The sequence below is a fragment of the Hesperophylax consimilis genome, chromosome 11, assembly GCF_061612785.1.
Source record: "Hesperophylax consimilis isolate HC1 chromosome 11, BYU_Hcon_1.0, whole genome shotgun sequence".
Classification (NCBI taxonomy): Eukaryota; Metazoa; Arthropoda; class Insecta; order Trichoptera; family Limnephilidae; genus Hesperophylax; species Hesperophylax consimilis.
The window spans coordinates 6,292,714-6,316,835 of NC_142846.1; the positions used below are offsets into that span (position 1 = coordinate 6,292,714).

The 24,122-nt window shown below is 33.8% G+C and overlaps 1 protein-coding gene across 1 annotated transcript in view; it reads left to right on the top strand.

Moving 5' to 3' along the window:
* The window catches only part of Pak3 (p21 (RAC1) activated kinase 3), a 28,964-nt gene extending 7,148 nt beyond the window's left edge, over nucleotides 1-21,816 (top strand). Inside the window, exons 2-4 of the mRNA XM_089637528.1 lie at nucleotides 2,152-2,936; nucleotides 16,928-17,585; nucleotides 21,005-21,816. Coding sequence (XP_089493654.1) covers nucleotides 2,152-2,936; nucleotides 16,928-17,585; nucleotides 21,005-21,816 — 2,255 coding nt within the window. The remainder of the gene's footprint in view (nucleotides 1-2,151; nucleotides 2,937-16,927; nucleotides 17,586-21,004) is intronic.
* The last annotated feature ends 2,306 nt before the right edge of the window (nucleotides 21,817-24,122 follow it).

Sequence of the window (24,122 nt, forward strand, 5' to 3'; positions counted from 1 at the left end):
TGTCTGTTTTTATTATCCTCTTCTGAATATTATATTAGTATTAAGACTGTTAACATTCAAGTTAAACAGTTTAAATCATGGATTGGCCCATCAGGATAATGGGTATGAACCAAGTTGCGCGGAGAGCGGTGACCGTCTCCCTTTCTCCGATTTGCGAAAAAAATAAATCTGACGGTATACAGGCAACTCACATGGTAATATCACTTTTTAGTCCGCGAAAATAAAATATGCTTATGAATTTCCAGTCTTTTTTACAATGGCGCGCAAATTTCCGGCTGCGCAAGAAACTTAACTACAAATCCCAAATCGGGTAAACTAAAGTTTGGGTTTGTTTTCAAAATTTTGTATTTTGTTACACTATTTCGTTACTTTTATAAATTTACCCTCCTTGCTCAATTTTAGTGTAGCTACACAGCTTTTAACCGAGTACGGTTCGGTTAAAAACCAACCTTCAGATACTGCGCATAAAAGTCACTCAATTGACTGCGTTGCAAACCATTGCCTTACTTTGGAGAAGTTTACTTTTCTACGTCAACGTACGATTGATGTCTTAGTTTATTCAAAGCATTCTCGAATACTCCTGGCGCCGAAAATTTGTACGTCTATATAAATAAAAATGTTAATGTTTTTTTGTTCAAAATCTTAAATCTCTGAAAGTTCTTTACAGATTGCTTTGAAATTTTGACACAACGTTGCGTTCGAATATGCGTCTGTTTTTTTATATACCTATATTATGTAGATGTCACCTTTGGGAGGTAAAAACATGCATTTTTTAATAATGCTTTGTTGAATAAACATGATTTTTTTTAAAACAGTGTCATCTGTCGGACGTAAAAACAACACGCCCTATTGCTTCTCTACCTGCACAGACATACTGAGCTACAGCAATGCGTGGCGGGGTACAGTTAGTGGTTTAAATAAATTAATGTAATCATTGATGAAGATAATATTAACAAAGCTCAAAAAAACGGTAACTTGGTAGAGTAGTCCCGGTAAGGCTCAGGATCTGGGTTCGATCCCCATCAATGATTAAATTGCTATATTTAAAACTTTTTTTCCTTAAAAGTTGTGATATGACGTTATAATATTTTCTTCATAAAATAATCTTACATCGTGTCGTATGTTGCATCTAATACCAATCGCCCTGTATAATATTCCATTAATTTCAAAAGGAATTGAGACGGTATATGAATTTTAATTGCGCATTACACATAAGGACATAAATACTTTTGTTGTACAATTATATTGCCCATGTTGCATTTGCATACTTTCTAACCACTTTCATTTATGGTACCCCTGTCATTTTTATACCTGCTTTACTTTCTATCTTTGCCCAAAAGTTTTTGTGAGAGAGACACTCGAGCCCTCGGGCCCCTGGCATATTGACCGTTATATTTCTTAAAGACGCTGTCAGAAGGTCAGAAAATTTGTGTTTATTTCCACTTAAATCCAAATAAATTGGAATGTTTCTGAAAACTAAAAACTGTTTTTGAAAGGTGATATGTTAGAAATAAACATAATTTTTGAAATATTATTATAAATTTTTTTTAAAATGGCTTAATAAAGATGGATTAATTTTTCTCTAATTGCGTTCGGAACCTTTTGTTTCATAGGGGTGCACATTTTAATTCTTCTGTAGTTAACTTCTAGATTTGAATATAAAGCGTAGTGTATTCTCTTTCTAACACCACTTAATTGTATTTATCATTATGACAGTAAGGGAAATGAGACCAATTGAGCAGCTGTTCCTAAAAGTGAACAAACTGTCTATTTGTTCCCAAAACTGAACAAATTAGCGTAATGTTTTAAAACCTCTCTTTCCCCTCTAACCCCCACTCCCTCTCCAATATTCCTGTTTAAACACAACATTTCCCATTTATTACGGACTAACTGTAAATAGTCTTGAATTCCATAAAACATTGTTAGTGCGTAGTTCCTGTATTCATATCAATTGAACTCGTACGTACACATACAGCCATGATAACCTCAAAATAATTCACTTATTGGTTTACTTATCTACTACTCCATTATCTGCTAATCTGAAGATTATCAGACAAGATTATAAATAAATCACGCAGAATGACAAAATTGTTGTTGACAGAACTACAAAATATAATTACATCGCTGAACCTTGTTATTTTATTTTTTCAGGAACTGTATTCATCGCAAATGACTTGAAGAAACATACCAGGGTGGCTGTGAAGGACATAGACTTAGCCAAACAGCCGAGGAAGGAATTGATTCTAAATGAAATCAATGTGTTGAAGGAGTTCCAGCACAAGAATCTGGTCAACTTCCTGGATGCCTACATGAGCTACGATCATCTGTGGGTTATCATGGAACTTCTAGACGGAGGATCCCTCACAGATGTGGTCACGGAAGTTGTCATGAAGGAGGGACAGATTGCAGCCGTGTGCAGGGAGACTCTGCTCGCTATTGAATTCTTGCATTCCAAAGGAACCATCCACCGAGACATCAAGTCGGATAACGTCCTCCTCGGAATGGACGGCAGCGTTAAAGTAACAGACTTTGGTTTCTGCGCCAACATCATCGGCGATGAGAAACGACAAACTATGGTCGGAACGCCGTACTGGATGGCCCCAGAAGTGGTCACGAGGAAGCAGTATGGAAAGAAGGTAGATGTGTGGTCTCTAGGCATCATGGCCATTGAAATGATCGACGGCGAACCTCCATACATGAAAGAAACGCCTTTACGAGCCTTGTATCTGATTGCCGCCGTAGGCAGACCGAGAGTAGCTCGCTGGGAAGCCCTGTCCCCCGCACTACAAGATTTCCTCGACTGCTGTCTCCAAGTAGAAGTGGCTGAGAGATCTTCCGCTACCGAACTCTTGCAGCATCCATTCCTGGAAAATCCCATGGAGCTTCGTACCCTCACGCCTCTGATCAAGGCTGCCCAGAAAATTTTACACAAGAATTTCGAGGGATAAAAATGCAATCGAGAAGTACCTATTAATATTTGAAAATGGTCATGAACGTGAAAATTTTATCTTTTGATAAGTATTGTTAATGACTTTGCCAGCCTTTAATACGTTATACGATGCATGATAATGTGCGTTTTGAATTCCACGGTTCAAAATAATTTTTGTAATTGATTTTTTACTTCTATAGGACGTATATGCGATAGATAGTTTTGAATACTTCCTAATACTACATGGCCCCGTGCCGATGTTGCTGTGTTGATTAAGCTTAAGGGAATGAGTTGGTGATGTGAACGCGTGTCCATATTTCATAAGACGATAGCCATAAAACAAATAAGAGATAAGAGTATTTGACTGCAGTGAACATTATAAAAAGGTCCAAAACATGCTCACTATCACCTGCCAATGTAGAGGCGCTGGCAGTGAAAATGTAATTAGAAGTAGACGGTTATAAAATATTTAACAACAAGTAGTTTGCCGTTTATGTTTTGAAGATAATGTCACGCAATTGATCCATTCATCCGTATCTTCTTTCACGCCTGTCAGATGTATTAGTTGATGGCGACCGTAAGCAGGGGCGGCCCTGTGCAGCAAGAAAATACCTAACACAGGGCCCTTAAAGTTTTAACTAGTGCCAGGCACCGTTTGGTTTAGGGACTTGACCGTAAGTGTATCAATGCTTTCTGTCAGATCAGTTTCCTCAAAATTCTTTTGCCTTGCTTCAATTACGTATGCGTATGGAATAGAATTGTTCACAAAAAAGTACATTCACGGCTTTGCAGCTTATTGTTGTTTTTATGACCAAGATGCATCTGTCAGTGCGTAGGCATTTATTTACATATAAAGGTTTCGTTACAACCCTATTCTAGCGCTCCGTTATAGGATGTGAGTGCTTTCCGCACCACGGTACGCAATGACGAAGAGAGTCGTTACTTCAAATTCGTCCAATTCCTGCCGGACTCTGTATTTTAATGCTTTTTGTTTGTACTTTAAATTCGCCAAAGCTATTTGCTGTACACATTCAGTCAATGCGTTATTTTGTAACTTTTTATCGTGTCAAAGTAGGTACCTCTATGAAATATTATGAAAAGGGTTAATGATTGGTGTTTTGGAGAGATTTTTGATAAATGTTTTGAAAGAGATTTTTGATAAATGTTTTGGAGGGATTTTTAATAAATTTTTTGGAGAGATTATTGATAAGTGTTTTGGATAGGTTAAGAGGTTTCTCAACGTCCATGTGGATTTGGACGAAACCCCTTGCGTTTTTCGCTTTGAAGACTTCAGTTGAGACACTGACATATTTTGATAAGTATTCTAGGCATTACCATATTATGTTGTATTTCATATTTTAGAGAATAGAGGATAAGTGCTTGACCAGAGTCAATTATGGTAGTAGTGAGGGCGTTTGTGATTGATTCTAATGTGCCAACTGATGTTTTTATAATTGTACATTTTACCAATAGGAACAATTATCATTATCTTATTTTTTAGCCCGTTTGTTTTATATTTGGAGTCATTCAGTCCTTATCTAAGCATGATAAGATATCAACTAATAATTTTATTGTAAATATTATTTGTCTCCCACTCGATTTGAAAATGCTTAAAAAATTTGATTCCCAATATAAATTGTGCTTTCTTTGCGCTGAATATTTATTCATCGCTTCATTGAGGCTTCCTAGATGCGGCCTAGATTATATTGATAGAGGACTGACATAAGCATTATTTTAATTATGTTTAAGATTATGTACTATTAAATTTCACCATTTCTTCACCTATGTTTTTAATCTGATCTAATGCTAAATCTTTTATGAAAAATGATGGAATCTGTTCCTAGCATCATGACAATAGCACAATTTTTTTTGTCTGTAATTTTTAGTACGCCTAACTGTGTTGAACTAGTGTCATTTCAATCAATTTAACTGTCAAAAAATAATCAAGCAATCAGTGGTGTAGCTATAGCATTCACATGGGGGGTGGGTCAACCCCGACCAGGTTCAAATAGGTGGAGAAGGAGGGTTGTAAAATTTAATAGAAAGATTTTTGGGACCTCTACTTACCAAAAATGATTATTTACTTCGCGTTGATAAAATAGATTGTGCAATGGGGGGGTCGGGGGGGAGTTTGAACCCCCACCCCTTATACATGTCATTGAAGCGATCATATTCCTTATTTTCAAGTTGTTCAATTGAGATAAGAGCATTGAAATTCGGGGAAAATATCGCAAAATTCATTATTATCTTGAGTTTTTAAATCTGTTAAAAATATTTTGAAAAATTTAATCGTTAGGTGTTAAATTATACTTTTTAAAAAGCCTTTAATCGCCTGGCCTTAGTATAATTGTTATTGTAATATCATTAAGCAAAGCAATACTAAATTTCAATGTGGTTTTGACAATAAAATACAGGGTGTATCGGCATTAACCCGACAAACTTTAACCAGCTATTCCTTAGCATATTTGGAGTAAAAAATATTATGGGCACTTTGCTGTCCGGTAGCATTTTTTTTCAATTAAAAACAAAAAAATTTCCACACTACATCACTGTCATTGGCTTTGCTTTTCGTGTTCAACAGCTGTTATAAGCAAGTATGTCGAAAAGCGTCTTCGCTCTTTCGCACACACTAAATAATAATAGTTAAAAATGAGACGAATGGTGCCGTGCCATTTCGTTGTGATTCTATAAGTGCGCCAATATAGGTACACACGTGCATTATTCAACGGAATTCGAATAAAATATTTGCCAGATGGGTTTTCAAACTTTGACAAAGGATAAAACAGTGGTGACATGTGGTGAAAATATGAATGGTAAATTTTTTATTAAAAAAAAACGTTACCGGACAGCAAAGTGCACATAAGATTCTTTACTCCAAATATGCTAAGGAATAGCTGGTTAAAGTTTGTCGGGTACGTGCCGATACACCCTGTATATAAACACATTTATTACTGTTCTTAGAACCATTCAGTTATACATAAATTCGATCTTAAAATGACAAGGTTTTAACTAACATTGCATCTCCCTGAAACATTGAAGTGAGCTTATATTAGTATTTTCATATTGTTCTTCCTTTGAAATGCATCTCTTATAGTTTTGCAGTTAGAACCCTGTCATAATAAGCCCACCTTACATGGTTGGGTTTATTGCACAACTACCTTTAAACTTGTGATATTGTGATGCTTGGTGCCCCTGAACGCGTCACTTTTTATTGATACGTGTTCGCAAGACATTTGTTGAAACGTCTGCGTACGTACTGGGGTACAGCCACTCACAATCCAACTGCTCTGTGGTCCGTGTACAATGTGTTAAAAAGTTTCTTGTATTTTGCTGGACCATGTAAAACAGATTTTATATGCCTTCTGAAGTACTGGGGACTTACTTTGTATCTTTCGTAACTTTCCTACCGCCGGTTTAGCCACGTAACAAACCCGTATAACCCTTTCCTTACGGTGGTCCACATCCTCGAGTGCTATTACATTCGGTAAATATTCATATATTGTAATTCCTTAATGCAATACTCAAATGTATTGCAAAGGAATACCTAAAAATTGTAACCCTGTGTTTAGTATATTTTATGAATTAGAGACGATGTCCACTCAGTTGACAGCACCGGCAAGGAATGGTTAAACCAGAAACTTACTGGTTTGTTAACCCGAAAGATACAGAGTAAGTCCCCTGATTTGTTGAACTTTCATAATATTTTCTGATCAACTTTTGTATTAAAAATTGCGCAACGCAAATGTTTAAAAACATATCACTTATTTAACACAATAACATATTTTCCCACCGGCATTTCAAACAAGCTCAACACAATTGTTAATAATCTAACACTAAATTGACCAAATTACGTATTTTGTAGAATATATCTTGCTGTTCCAAACATACCTCAGCATTAAAAACATAGTATTTTTAAAATAATCAACAGTATTTTTTTTTTTATAAAAAGAAAGACAAACATTGTCAGGTTACGAATAACCTGACAATATTTGAAAATCTACTACCAACACAGTAAGCGGAAAATTTTGCTTGCGTTGTGATGGAGGACTTTGCCAGCCGAGGAATTGAACACACTACACATGGTTGAGACCCAAATGCGATGTCAATTCAACCACCGACCGACCGGTATACTTACGGTATAGAACCCCAACATTTAGGTTCATAGGCAAGACTTATCAGTGAAATATCTAAATATTTTGATAAATTGAAATATTTTTATCTAATGATCATTAAATTCATATTATATTACACACATTCCTCAATTTTTTTTTTCATTTTCCACACAGCAAGGTCGCGCTGTGACAAAAAAATTTGGCATTTATAAATACACAAAGATATGATTTTTTTTACAAATTCATATCTTTGTGTGGCAAGAACTGATAAGAGTAGGTTTTTTTTCTTCTAAAAGAGTATGTAGTAATATTCTCACAGTTTATTTCGATCGAAAAGAGGAAATTTGATAAGAGAAGAATTTCGTATACCTATTTACAAAAATATCAATTAAAATCGTTTTGTTCTGGAAAATAGAGAAACACGTATGAAATTTTATGCCAAACACAACATCCAAGATATTATATTATTTCCATCCAGATTTTTTGCATTTTTTAAAATAATGTTCGTAATATTAAGCACAATACAAAAATTGAGCACAAAATAGCGTAGTGTAAAAGAAAGCGAACTCGTAAAGTATTTAATTTCAGTAAAATGGATTTTTTAATGAATGAATGTACATTATGTAGTAGTTTAACACTGTCATATTTACATTAAAAAGAAAATTGTTATTACATTCAGTTGACAGTGTCCAAATATAAGATTAGTGGACCAATTTAATTGAATAGTAATGTAACACAGAGATATATCTCTGTAAGAGTAAGCAGGATGGATGGAACATCACATACCCCTGTCCTGGCATAGTCATACGTAATTCAGATTCTCTACTTGACCTCCTCAATAATTTGTTTTACTGATTGTGCTGTGATCCTGGAAAATACTGATACTGGATACTACTTTCTTCATTGTTCCAACCATCTTAGGCCCCCCTTCTCAATCTTATCCATTATGCTTGAAGACAATTTTTTTTGAATTTTTGGAAGATATTGAACAGTACTGAAGTTATAAGCCTTCAAAATGTTGATATGTATTTGCAGCCAGCCGATAATTGTGAAATCACAAAACAAAATAATCCCATCTCTTGGGCTGGCTAGTAGCCAATTTCAAAGATTTTTTTTTTGTTTTGACTGAGGATCAAACCTTCCTCCCCAGGGACTAGAGTCAACCACACTAACAACTTCGCCAAATTCCGATTGGGTAGGACCGGCATTTATTTTGTATATTAACTGCTGTGATGTCATCCAATTTCAGAGAAATGCATCTATATACGCGCGTGTGTGTGTGTACGTAATTGCCTCCAAAAGTTGATAGAATGCATTGTCATTGAAATTTTCATTTAAAATAGATCTATTTGAAAATAATAGGGAGACAAACTCACAGAATGACTTTTAACAAAAATAAGTTCCCGGTTTCACATCACTAATCCTGGCCTCCAAGCCTACTTTCATTCTTATTCCATGCCTTAGCGCCATCAGGGTTGGTATCGAAACTCCATTGTGCACTGCTAACCTCTATTCATCAAATGTATTCGATTTAGATGTATTTGAAAATAATTAGGAGACAAACTCACAGAATGACTTTCTTAATAACAAAAATAAGTTCCCGGTTTCACATCACTAATCCTGGCCTCCAAGCCTACTTTCATTCTTATTCCATGCCTTAGCGCCATCAGGGTTGGTATCGAAACTCCATTGTGCACTGCTAACCTCTATTCATCAAATGTATTCGATTTAGATGTATTTGAAAATAATTAGGAGACAAACTCACAGAATGACTTTCTTAATAACAAAAATAAGTTCCCGGTTTCACATCACTAATCCTGGCCTCCAAGCCTACTTTCATTCTTATTCCATGCCTTAGCGCCATCAGGGTTGGTATCGAAACTCCATTGTGCACTGCCAACCTCTATTTATCAAATGTATTCGATTTCAATGTCTTCCAACCATGAAATTTTGCAATAAAAATTTGTATGAAAAGTTTTTAATTGTTTTGCTCATCAAAATATTATTGATTGCATTCCAATCATGATTGATAAATGTATTGACTGTAAATTGCCTCCATTTAATGATGAACTGTTTTACAAGTTATGATTTAGTAATATTAAGAAGCGATTAACGGTTCGGATTAGAATATCGTGGTGAAGAACTGCATCTGTGTGGAGAATACAAATTAGTTATCCAAGGTTTTTTAAGACGCCATCGCTTGCAATAAATATATAATATTATCCATGTGACAATATTCCTGAGTATTTTGGAAAACCTGTATTTGATATAGCATTTTTAATGCAATGTATTTATTCTACAATAATTACCAAAATAAATTAGAATGTAAATTAAACACTAAGCACTAGTTTTATGTTTTGTAACATACATATATTTTTGCACTATGTAATGATATGAATACAAATACATATTTACAAAAATTACCTAATTCTTTTACTTGTAATTCTTGATGTAAACATTTATTTGTAACTTGTTGACATTTACCCGGCATTGCTCGGAGACTTTTCTCTACTTTCTACTAATATAATATGCATGTTTTCTATATATAAACCTTCCGGAAGAAATTCTCTAGACGATAGTGAAAACCCTATCGATGTCCGTTGCATAGTTTAGAAGAATTAAGCGCACAAACAGACAGACACGGATAGCGACATTTTATAGCGAAAGTTTTTGTATACAGGGTGTATCGGCACGTACCCGACAAACTTTAACCAGCTATTCCTTAGCACATTTGGAGTAAAAAATGTTATGGGCACTTTGCTGTCCGGTAACATTGTTTTTATATAAAAAATTTACTATTCATATTTTCACCACATGTCACCACTGTTTTATCCTTTGTCAAAGTTTGAAAACCCACCTGGCAATATTTTATTCGAGTTTCGTTGAATAATATACACACTTACCTACATTAGCGCGCTTTTACGATCACAACGAAATGGCATGGCACCATTTGTCTCATTTTTAGCTATTATTATTTAGTGTGTATGAAAGAGCGAACACGCTTTTTGACACACTTGCTAATAACAGCTGTTGAACACGAGAAACAATGACAGTGACGGAGTGTGGATTTTTTTATAATTTTTTGTTTTTGATTGAAAAAAAATGTTACCGGACAGCAAAGTGCCCATAACATTTTTTACTCCAAATGTGCTAAGGAATAGCTGGTTAATGTTTGTCGGGTACGTGCCGATACACCCTGTATATATAAACCTTCCAGACGAAATTCTCTAAACAATAGTGAAAACCGTATTTATTGTTATTAAGTTTAATTTGTAGAACTCCATTTTATTTTTTTATTTTTTATATATACAATAATATTATTATTGGGTTTATAAAAACAGTTTATTTTTAAACAAGTTCTGCTGTGTAATTATTATTACGCGTGACAGCTGTTTCGCCCTCTGAAGGCATTATCAAACTGTGGGTAGCCCACTTACAGACGATACATTTATATTATTTCTAGCTAGGTATTTTAATTTCATTTACTGATTTCTTAATTGATTTCTAAGTAAAATATTAAAAATGATTAATGGTTATTACCCCAGCAAAGTTTCAAAGTTTTCAAAGTTTAAAAATAAACTGTTTTTATAAACCCAATAATAATATTATTGTATATATAAAAAATAAAAAAAAAATAAAAATAAATAAATAAAAAAAAAAAGTGAAAACCGTATTAAAAAGTTTAGGAGAACTAAGTTCACAAACAGACAGACGCAAATAGCGACTTTATTTCATACTATTTAGAGATTAGAGATAATTATGATAAATGTGGTTTTTTGGGTGGTTTTGCTGTCATGATGGGTTAGGTTAATATGGTTTTTGAAAAGATTCCTGTGTTGTGGTAGGGAGGAAACACAAAAGCCTGAAAATCATTCCACAGCTGAGCTCTCAAGCACAAGAATGAGTCAGTGAAACACCGTGACCTTGAATGCGATGATATTTATACATGAAATAATAAGAAACCTGTTGCGAAAATACTTTTCAAACAATATTATATACAACAACTACATTCACAGACATAACACAAGGCACGGACGTATATAAGGAGGGGGTCTTGGGGGTCCGGACCCCCCCCATTGCACCGCGCCGATTGTAGAATACGATAGTTTCTTAAGTCCCCCACAGTGCGGGGAGCGGGGGAATGGGCAGTGCCCCCGCCGCGGCGCGCCGCCGCCGCCCGCGTTTCGGCCGCGCGCACCATACCAAGCTAGAATCTAGTTTAGTCTATTTTGTCTCTTCGCGTTGCACAGTTGTCAGTTGTTTTAATACAGAAAGAAGTGTCGCATTTAAAAAGTATGAAACGATCAAATCAGGTATCTCTTTTGAGTTTTTTTTCTAAGAAAGAGAGACCAAATCCCAATGAACTTTTATCAAAAGACAATGTGGAATCCTGTCATATTGAAGAAGTAGGAATAAATAGAGCGGGGCCATCCACAGATACTGATGACGATGAAGTGAAGAAAGGTAAGTCTCTTGTTTATTTTATTAGGAAGGAACCCAGTTACTAGAATTTTAAAAACTTTTATCCTGCTCTTATTTTTATTCCCAGAGAATTTCTGTAAACAAATGTTTTGCCGTGAGCATAAACTATTTGACAAATGGTAATTTCAGTGTATATGCGACGTGTACCTAAGTGTTATAAAATCATTTCGCCTTTTAACAGAAAGAAATACAATTATATTTAACTAACAACTAACTGGTGCCCGCGACATTGTTCGCGTAGACTTAATTTTTAGTTGAAAATTCTTATTCTTAACATAACTTTTTAGTTTATGAACCGATTGGAATGAAACATAGACTAAAATGTTAAACAAAACCGCATACAAATCGATTAAGCCGTTTCTGAGATTAGCGTGGTCAAACGCACAGACAAACAGACAAAAAATTTAATAACTATTTTATTGACCTCAGTAACATAATTATAGTGCGTATGAATTGTTTTTTTTTTGTAAATATTTATGTACTTACAGAAACGGAACGCTTACGATTTAATTATAGTATGGATTAGAGTATTAGAGTCACAAATTATTATTATTATTCTTACAATTAAATATGACCAAAAAGCTGTTTGAAGATGGGTATGTGCTGTTGTTTTGTTTTAGTCAAATATGTCTTTGTTACAGCCAGGATGGATTTGTGTTCGGCTACGTCCGCAGCCGCAGCCAGGACGGGTTATGATATTGCGCTCTACGTATGTCATCCTCCAAGCAATGACGAGGAAAAGCTGAGAGCCCGGTTACGGGGCGTAAGAACAATAATCGCAGAGCAATACCCGAGAGCGCAATTCGTACACTGTGTTGCTCATGTTCTCAACTTAGTTTTAGCGCATTCATGTGAGATACCAATAATACGTAACTGTATCGGAACCATTAAGAGCGTAATAAACTTTTTTCGCCTATCACCGCTTCGCGACGGACTTTTGAAGAAAATTGCGGATCAAATTAATTCATCTCATTCAACGCTTATCTCTCTTTGTGAGACACGATGGACCGAGAAACACGTGGCTGTCGAAAGATTTGCAGAAATGGTTCCCGTTATATGCGAAACACTTGGGGCACTTCAAGATGCTGCTAGTAGCGACGTCGCTACTCAAGCATACCATCTTCAAATCGCTATGGATAACAGCCAGTTTATTGTTTCTTTAGTTATACTGAGAAAAGTTTTTTCATATACAGCAAACCTTAACAAAGCAATGCAGAAAGTCAATGTCGATTTGACCAACATTTGCGAATATACAAAAAATGTAAAAACGACTTTACTAAATGTTCGGAACGAAAGTCAGTTCGCAATTCTTTTTGAGCAAGCACAGCAGATGAGTTCAAGCGATATAGTAATGCCAAGAATAACTGGAAGGCAAACCCTGCGCAATAATATTGCAGCAGAAACTGCCGAAATATACTACCGACGAAATGTGTTTTACCCTTTCATTGATCATGTTATTACAGAACTCGACGCTCGTTTTAAACCACATGAATCGACGATCGAAGGAATTCAAATGCTGCTACCTGAAAAAACCAGTAATGACTCCAGGATAAAAGAAAATCTTAACAAGATTACACAAACATTTCTGGGTGGGGAAAATAAAGGCACAATATTTCTGAGTGAATATGAGATATGGCACAATCACTGGAAATCTGTAGCACAAAAACCTGCAACTGTGATCGACACCATCGATAACTGCGATGATCAGTTTTTCCCTTTAATAAAAAAGCTTCTAATTATTTTAGCCACACTCCCAGTGTCCACTGCAACCCCTGAAAGATCTTTCTCTACATTAAAGAGGTTAAAAACTTACCTAAGAAATAAAATGGGCGACGAAAGACTTACTGGTCTGGCTTTAATGAGCGTACACCGAGATCTGGCGGTGCAACTTGATTCCGAAGAAATTATTAATCAGTTAGCAACTAAACGTAAAAGACTAAATGTATTACTTTAAAGTAGTGTCCGACCGAACTTTCGGTTTCGGTTTCGGCCTAGTTTCGGCCAAAAAACGAGTTTCGGTTTCGGCCGCCATCCAGCCGAAACTACGGCCGAAACCGAAACTGAATTCGGGAGATTTCGTCCTGCGGTCGGACATGTTCGGTGCACTGAACTGCGAGCCACGAAAACACTTTTTATTTTCATTATATTCAAATAAGTATTATTGCATTAAAAATATTTTGTCATTGTAGGTAGGATGGTACTTTTTAATTTTAATTATATTTTAGTTCATTAAAAAGAGTGCCATACAAAATGACCAGAGTTTAGAGGAAATTATTTTGTTCTTAAAATGAAAGAGTATTTTTTGTTTAGTGTAGGTAGGTACCTAAAGAAATTAGTGCACCTAAAAAAGTAATTTTGTTTTCTACCTTTTATTTTATGTTATTCGTTAATAATGTTCACACAGGTAATACCTAGATACTGTTTATTTTTTTATATTATTTACGAAGAAGTTATAACTTATTTAAAAAAGCACAACCATTTATTTGAAATAAGGAATGATAATTTTTAATTAATAGTAGTTGTAAAACAATGAATCTCGTGTCAGTTTTTTTTGTTTGAGAGAAAACTACATTTATTTTCATGTATAACTTGAATTTACAATATTTTGTTAGTGTTACTGTAGGTAGGTAGGTAATTTTTAATTTTAATTATATTGTAGTTCATTAAAAAGAGTGTCATAATAATACGACCAAAGTTTAAAAGAAATTATTTTGTTCTTAAGATGAAAGCTCTTCATTTAGCTTGAGAGAAAACGCTTATTTTTTTCATACATTAAGTATTATTTGCATTAAAAATATGTTGTTATTGTAGGTAGGATGATACTTTTTGATTTTAATTTTATAATTGTAGTTCATTAAAAAGAGTGCCTTACAATATGACCAAAGTTTAGAATAAATTATTTGGTTATGTGATTAAATAAAAGATGTTTCAATTTTAAAACAAATTATTTGTTCTTAAGATGAAAGAGTATTTTTGTTTAGTGTACCTTAATAAATTAGGTATAAAAAAAAGTTATTTTGTTTTCCACCTTTTATTTTATGTTATTTCTTTTTTTATGTTATAAACGAAGCGATTTTATTTAAATAAGGAGCGATAATTATGTTATGTTTATTTTTAGTTCAAATATCAGAGACTGAATGATTTATATATATAATATTTAAAAATAAAGGCTGATTGATTAAGACTGACTATTTTTTTCACGAAAACATGACCTTATATATTTTTTTTTAATTTGCGGACCCCCCCCTTATCAAAGCTATATATACGTCCGTGACACAAGGCGTGCAATGAAATCAGACTACTAAAAAGGGACAAAGCTACTAAGCGCTGCCAGAAATTATTAAGTCCGCAACAATTTCTAGATTCAAGGTGAATTGTAGGAGCCGCATTAAGCAAGAGAAAATGTAGTATTAAAGTTATAAAAAAATAGTCATTTGTGAACTTGGGTGCAAAAACTACAAATATGACTAAAATACATAAAAATTACCTGTTCTTGTGACAACTGCTGAGCATATGTTTCTGATCTCACCTGACTATGCACTTTGACAGGATTTTTTTATTTATTTATTTATTTATTGTTCTTCAAAGTACAATCCCATTAAACCGCAATTAAGCAGTTTGTCAACAGGATGTTCATGTTCAATTACAATATAACATATTTTCATAATATTATTACTTATTACAATACAACTTGATGATGATGCTAATTATTCAGAGCACCTTCTATTGAAATACCGATAGAAAAGACACAGCTAGGGACTGTCTTTGTGAAGATAGTGGAATCTGTATTGGCATTTATAAATGAGTGAGAAATGTGGAGATCCGCAAAGAATGCAAGGATGTAAGCGTAATGAGTAAGATTAAGAAAGCGACGCTCAGATGGTTTGGGCATGTAGAGCAAATGAGCGAAGAAAGGAGTGGAAGGAGAATATATGACCCAAATGTGAATGGTAGGAGGAGTCGGGGATGCCCGAGGAAGACATGGCACGATCAAGTAAATCAGATACTTGAGTCGGGCCATGATTCAGAAGAATGTGAATGAGGCAAGGATTGTGTGCCAAGACAGAGTTCTGCGAAACATTATATTTTATTTCAAAATCAAGTTTCAATTATATCTAGGTATTTGAATTTCACTTTTGTTTTCGGTAAAGAATTAATGCAAATCTTGCAAGCGGAAATTAATTCACTTCCCGACATCCGATCCTCGTTGTCGATGGCAATGCATTCATCAGCTTTTGGTGGCAATAACGCATGCACATATATATTTTAATGCACAAAAAATTAATTAATAAAAATAGATGTATTATAGTAAAAAAAACCTTGTTTTAATGGTTAATTTTTTTACCAATAAATGCATAAGTATTTCAAAGCTTCATGGCGCTTAGTGAAAATGACTTTACGAGCTGAAAATAGTTGTGATAGATGACTAATAAATATCTGTGAATCTTTCACGACACCAGAGCTCGGCATTCAAGAGATTTCTGCTATGCAGTTTGTATTATGAAACATGGTATCTTTTTCAAAATGTACAATCTGTTGAAAAATGTCCCTGATGAAATTGTTATTAATACATTTCCACAAAGTACCTAGTGACAAACACAGGCGTAGGTACTATCTGCACTCATGTACTATCTAATCACAGACTTATCTTATATCAGTGATATTATTTAAAAATTATTGTAACCAAAAAAGCCTGTCTGTTTTTAATTATTCTAGTTACCTGTAAAATTCTTCATTGACATACAGTGCAATTTATGTAAAATCTCATTGTGTTGGGGTTGTGAAAACACTGAATCTTCAAGGTATTATAGCATTCCATTTCTGTAATGAAAATAATATTCTAATAATAATTAAACAAAATGTAAATGTAATGTAATGTAATGTATTATATAATTAACGTAATGTCAAATATTCCTGTGTAATGAGTAACATTATTCAAGTCCAATGAATTTTTAATTTTCAAAATTGGAACTTCTCGTCATATCAGGCAAGCGATAAAGTAGGTACTGTAATAATTTAATAATTCAGTATTTGAAATGTGTTTGTTTGCGACAAATGCTTACATGAATTAAGAGTAAAGATACATTACCGAGACAATGCGCATGGTTTCACTGAATTGGCCCGGTGGACATACTTTAGCAGGCCATTCGTTTAATTTAATTTCAAGTTTGCAATTAATTGAATGGCTACCCTCTTCATAAGCGGTGCTACATTTTTTGTTCAATTTGTAAAAATATAACGTGTCATGTATTTGTCGTAATTTTTAATGCTGGAAAGGTAAATTTCTTCTTTTTAAAGCTCAGCTTGTGCCAACAACATGTGGATACATTCATGAAATCAGTGTTCTGCTTTATAGTTAAGTTATATCAGTTATAAGTTTTAATTATGTTTTTTACAGGGTTTGAAAATGTTTCCCAAAATTTTCTTTACCAAGCAAAAGAAGAAAAAAATTGGAAAGCCTGTGAATATACAGAAGGATGTCAGCGTTGTTGTGAACCCCATAACTGGAAGCCTGGAGGGTCTGCCGGAATCCTGGATCAAAGAGCTGAAGGCTCAAATCTCACCAGATGAACAAAATGCCAACCCCAAGGCCGCCTTCGACGCTATTTCATACCTAAAATACACCGAGAAACAAAAACCCTCAGAGACTTATAAATTATTCATCACAGAAGATATAATAGAAAGAGAAACGTTGGAAATTGATAAAATTTTAAACACAAGGTATGACACAAAGAGAGAAAATGAGAATATTGATGAAATAATGTTAAAGGCCAGAAGATCGTATTCGATTGAACCTCATGTTACGAAACCGTCGTCGCAAGTGACGAAATTCCCCGAGGCATCGTCCCATAATAATAATTATTACAGTGCTTTGTCCAGTACCGATGGGTGCATAAGTAGTCGGCCCGTAGAGTCAAAAATCCTTGATTTAAGGGAGAAAGAAAGGTATAATGCTTCTCTGAGTGAAATTGATGTATTGGAAGAGATTAAAAGCATTTGCAACAGTGGTGACCCGCTCGTAAGATTTGAGAAATTAAAAACGCTTGGATCAGGAGCTACGGGTAAGCATTTATCTTAAGATTATTTATTTTATTTTATTGGAATTAGGCCTTCTTTTGGACTAATCAAACTTTTAATCTCTGGAACGACAGGGTATCCTTAACCTTTCCTTATCTGTGGTGTGTATTTACTACACATTGCTTCTAATAACTTTAATAACTCTATAAATATAATAAATTCTGGGTTCAGATTTTAGGTATTCCTCCGTTATACATTTATGCGCTGAATTAAAAAATAATATTTATTTTTCGGAATAACTTTATTAAGTAAAACCTCAAATTGTAATATTTAAATATTGAAGACAATATTAGTGATTACTAAACGAAAATCTGAAACAGAAAAATCAGAAAAGGAAACGGTCACATCTGGGACTCGAACCCAGGACCCTTGTCTTTCCGGGACAGTGCTCTACCAACTGAGCCACGGACGTATATAAGGGGGGGGTCTTGGGGGTCCGGACCCCCCCCATTGCACCGCGCCGATTGTAGAATACGATAGTTTCTTAAGTCCGCCACAGTGCGGGGAGCGGGGGAATGGGCAGTGCCCCCGCCGCGGCGCGCCGCCGCCGCCCGCGTTTCGGCCGCGCGCACCATACCAAGCTAGAATCTAGTTTAGTCTATTTTGTCTCTTCGCGTTGCGCAGTTGTCAGTTGTTTTAATACAGAAAGAAGTGTCGCATTTAAAAAGTATGAAACGATCAAATCAGGTATCTCTTTTGAGTTTTTTTTCTAAGAAAGAGAGACCAAATCCCAATGAACTTTTATCAAAAGACAATGTGGAATCCTGTCATATTGAAGAAGTAGGAATAAATAGAGCGGGGCCATCCAGCCGAAACTACGGCCGAAACCGAAACTGAATTCGGGAGATTTCGTCCTGCGGTCGGACATGTTCGGTGCACTGAACTGCGAGCCACGAAAACACTTTTTATTTTCATTATATTCAAATAAGTATTATTGCATTAAAAATATTTTGTCATTGTAGGTAGGATGGTACTTTTTAATTTTAATTATATTGTAGTTCATTAAAAAGAGTGCCATACAAAATGACCAGAGTTTAGAGGAAATTATTTTGTTCTTAAAATGAAAGAGTATTTTTTGTTTAGTGTAGGTAGGTACCTAAAGAAATTAGTGCACCTAAAAAAGTAATTTTGTTTTCTACCTTTTATTTTATGTTATTCGTTAATAATGTTCACACAGGTAATACCTAGATACTGTTTATTTTTTTATATTATTTACGAAGAAGTTATAACTTATTTAAAAAAGCACAACCATTTATTTGAAATAAGGAATGATAATTTTTAATTAATAGTAGTTGTAAAACAATGAATCTCGTGTCAGTTTTTTTTGTTTGAGAGAAAACTACATTTATTTTCATGTATAACTTGAATTTACAATATTTTGTTAGTGTTACTGTAGGTAGGTAGGTAATTTTTAATTTTAATTATATTGTAGTTCATTAAAAAGAGTGTCATAATAATACGACCAAAGTTTAAAAGAAATTATTTTGTTCTTAAGATGAAAGCTCTTCATTTAGCTTGAGAGAAAACGCTTATTTTTTTCATACATTAAGTATTATTTGCATTAAAAATATTTTGTTATTGTAGGTAGGATGATACTTTTTGATTTTAATTTTATAATTGTAGTTCATTAAAAAGAGTGCCTTACAATATGACCAAAGTTTAGAATAAATTATTTGGTTATGTGATTAAATAAAAGGTGTTTCAATTTTAAAACAAATTATTTGTTCTTAAGATGAAAGAGTATTTTTGTTTAGTGTACCTTAACAAATTAGGTATAAAAAAAAGTTATTTTGTTTTCCACCTTTTATTTTATGTTATTTCTTTTTTTATGTTATAAACGAAGCGATTTTATTTAAATAAGGAGCGATAATTATGTTATGTTTATTTTTAGTTCAAATATCAGAGACTGAATGATTTATATATATAATATTTAAAAATAAAGGCTGATTGACTAAGACTGACTATTTTTTTCACGAAAACATGACCTTATATATTTTTTTTTAATTTGCGGACCCCCCCCTTATCAAAGCTATATATACGTCCGTGAACTGAGCTAATGGGACCCTATTCCCCTCGGTCACTTTTTAACTGTATCATACTTCGAATAAGAACTACTAACATTGTCTTCATTTTTTCACCGCACATTTTTATTGGCAACTATCTTTATGTATGATCGCAAGATTCAACCCGAACTAAATGCAATCCTGACAGAGTCTTTTTAGATAAACCTATCTTATTTTTTTTATTTTTAATGTGCGACATCTGTTGACTTTTCTGCAAGTCTAGAATGAATATTTATTTTTCGGAATAACTTTATTAAGTAAAACCTCAAATTGTAATATTTAACAGTCCCAGATGTGACCGTTTCCTTTTCTGATTTATCTGTTTCAGATTTTCGTTTAGAAATCACTAATATTGTCTTCAATATTTAAAAAATAATATTTTACATAGTTTTCAAATTCAATTAAAAATCAGAGATTTTTGTTAAAAATCGGGAACAAATACACCAATACAATCAACCGTGTGATACTAATACGCGAAGAGTGTGCGAGGAAATGACACGCTATCGATGTCCCACTTTAATTCGCTTTGCGGGAACATGAGACATCCACACGTCTGCAGTTGTATTTTGATTTAGACCATCGACACCTACGACCGTACAGCTGTGTTTGTGCCAGTCGCCCGCGAACCATCATTAGTTGTGGACCCCTCGCACGTTTCTTTAGCATCTACCGATGGTTTTTTCATGTTTTCAGCAATTAAATTACAATTATTACCACGTTTGATATAAAATATAATAAACATAATCGATTAGCTATGAATATTCATATTTTTCCGATATTAAATCGCTTATTTTGAGATGTGTATTGACTACACAGCACCGGAACGCGTGGATTTTTTTAGTACAGTAAGGAAAAGGTCAAGGATACTTTTAAAAAATAATTTCTCTGAATATATCTACAAATGGTAAATTATTACTATTTTTATAAATATATAAACACATTTTTTGGTAAGACGGTACAATTTACATAAATTTCATTTTGCAAAAATCAAGTAAGTTTTGACTAAAATAGGATCATTATTTTTTTATTTTAATGATAAACTAAAGTTTATAAGATATTTTCAATTTGTATGGATATTTCAGGCGACTAATTATTTTTTTTTTTATTGCTTATGAAAATTGGATCAGTTGACGCAGAGTTAAAATTTTGAAATCGGCAGACCAAGATTTAATTTATATCTTAATGGCGTATTATATCGGTCATAAAATTGCGAATTCGACATAGCATTGTATTATTTGTTGCTAGTGACCCTGAATGAAACTTCAGATTGCAATGGCTGTCATATTTTTCACGTTGAAACTAATAACTGCAAATTTAAAAATAATCATTTATTTTTTCAGCTACTGTTTTCATCGCTAATGACAAGCAGACTAACGCCAGGGTAGCGGTGAAGGATATAGACTTAAGCAAGCAGAAAAAAATTAAATTTATGTTAAATGAAATCAATATACTTAAAGAAATCCAACACAAAAATCTAGTCAATTTCTTGGGTGCCTACTTGAGCAACAAGCACCTGTGGATTGTGATGGAGCTCCTCGACGGAGGATCCCTGACAACTTTAGTGTTAGAAATAGTCCTGAAAGAGGGGCAGATAGCTGCCATCTGCAGGGAAACTTTGTTCGCTATAGAATACTTGCACTCTAAAGGAATTATCCATCGGGACATAAAATCTGATAACATTCTCCTTGGAATCAACGGCAACGTTAAAGTAACAGACTTTGGATTCAGCGCCAACATCAGAGAAGATGAATCAAGAGAAACCATGGCTGGGACAATATATTGGATGGCCCCGGAGATTGTCACCAGGAAGCAGTACGGAAAAAAGGTGGATATTTGGTCTCTAGGTATCATGACTGTTGAATTGATTAATGGCAAACCCCCATTATTGGGAGAAAATACTTTACGAGCCCTGTATCTCATAGCCACTGAAGGGCGGCCAGTGGTGGACGGCTGGGAAGCCCTCTCTTGTGCTTTACAAGACTTCCTGGACTCCTGTCTGCAAGTGGAAGTGGGTAAGAGATCGTCTGCCTCGGAGCTTTTGCGGCATCCTTTCTTGGAGAATCCTATGAAGTTGTCTACCCTCACTCCTGCTATCAAAAAAGCCCGTGAAATGAATGGAAGTTTGCTCAATGGTTTATATTATTTCTTATAAGAATCGAAATATACTAGTAATGAATCGACAAACACTGTAGAAAGAATGAATCGAAATGCACTAGTAATTAATTGACAAACACTGTTTTAGCAAAGCAAGTCTCGAATTCAAAGCGGAGCACGTAACACCTTCTCGCAACCAGAGCTAAAATCCAAGAGACCCGGTCTCCCTTCGTTCGGAGCTGAGGACTCCTTTGCCCCGCCTCCTCCGATAATAGTCACACCCACTTTAAACGTAGCCACGGGGTGGCCATATGAAAGAATTTAAAAATACAAAGTACTTGATTTTAAGAAAATATTATGGGGTTGAATGTTTTAATTTTAAGAAAGTTCATTTCATAACATAACATAAATTGTTAATAATATCTACTTGATGGGCTCAATGTACAGAAAATATAGGCTCCTGTATCTTTCGAAACCTTATATAAATAAAAATGTTTGTTTGTTCGAAATCTGAAGAGGGTATGTATTACCAGACAGCCAAAAAATTGTGATTTTAAATTAAATTCTACACGTATCCACTCTTTTCTACAAAAAAAACATAAATTCATTTTGAAATATTGTTATTTTATCTTGTAAAGTATCTTTTTAAATTTTGAAAAAGCATTTAATTTTTTATTATAATAAAATTATGCCGTTGGTGGTTGCGCTTTTTTTAAATTGTTAAATGTAATGTTGTAATAAACAACACATGTTTCATATCTTATAACTATACAATATTATGAAAAAATAATTTATCTATCTTTAGCACTTTTCAAAATTGTAATTTTGCTTCAAATAAAATTATTATTAAAAAAAACCTAAGACGCGTTTTGTGACGAAAATCCCCCAATTTGTCTATTGATGTATGGTATAATTTAGATTTGTTTACACACATATTTTATTTACTTAAACATTATTGAAAAATTATGAATTATTTTTAAAAGTATGTTATTCTAATGAATTTATGATTATTTGTATTTAAACACGCCATTATCCGCCGGAATTCGGTGGCCAATGGACGTCTCTTCGAAGCGCTTTTGTCAATCATATTTAAAAGATATTCCTTTGCTAAAAAATAAATATATTTTGAGAAAAAACAAAGATTAGTGAAATTTAATTTTCCTTGTACATTCTCGTACTTTACAAGGTATACCTAAGTCTGAACGAACCAATGTTATTCGGTTCGTTCGAATTAGTTGAATTTAATATTTTTTTATAACATTTAGCGATCGTTGCGTTGTTTATTTTCCAGGGAAAAGAACCAACTAAGAATTTTTTATTTATTCTAAAGCAAAGTGTGCTGAAATTTATATTATTATGTAAATAAGTAATATTTAAGTGACCGATTCAACTGTAAATACCGAGGTAATTGTAAATAATACTATCATTAAGACCCGACATTGCGCGACTTACAAGCATACAACATTACCTAGTATACACGGTTGTACAGTGGACGATTACTAGTAAATAAATGGTTTTATAGGAGCATACTTGTTATACAGGGTCTTCTAAAGTGCGCTAACTTCGGGGGATGATTCTAAATGATTTTACAAATAAGAAAGATAAATTACTTATGTGAAATTCCAATTTTTTATGGTTGTTTTTAGGTTAAAAATGTTGAATTGTTTGCATGGGAAAATAAATATTCTTCTATGGAAAAATATTTTTGTATTAGAAAATAAACATTGGAATTTCTAAAAAAGTTATTTTTCTTTTTTACTTCTACCATCATGTAGAATTGGCTCCCGAAGCTATCGCACTATACCCCCGAACACCCTGTATATAACGGTAAACCATAAACAGTGTACAAATTAATTTTGCTCATAATTCTGCCACAATACAGGTTCTGGTAGTGAATCCAACTTTAATATACCTACTATTATTGTCTCCTTATTACTGTGCCATTATACATTTTTTCTATTACTGTTCTTAGATATCTAACGTTACCTTGAATAATATGTATGTTTATAATCCTGTTATGTCGATGATAAAATACATGAAAAAATAATAATAAAAATGTAAACTATTTGTTTTCAATTTTTATGTTTACTCATTTCATTGTCCTACAGCTTATTCGGTAAAATACTGTAACTGAGGAATTCATCAGTTCATTGCGGCCAGCTGTGGAGTAGGGTGGATCGCCATTGTATGGAATTTTTTTATTTTTATAAATCAGTTTTCGCGGGGTGCGGAATAGATGCTCTAGGTACATACAATTAAGCATAAAAAATATTAATTGAAAATTTTGATCAAGTACTGCCCCAAAGTAGTTGAATTATTTAAAATTTGGTAAAAAATTGTCCCTTTATAAAACAGTTTTGTGTC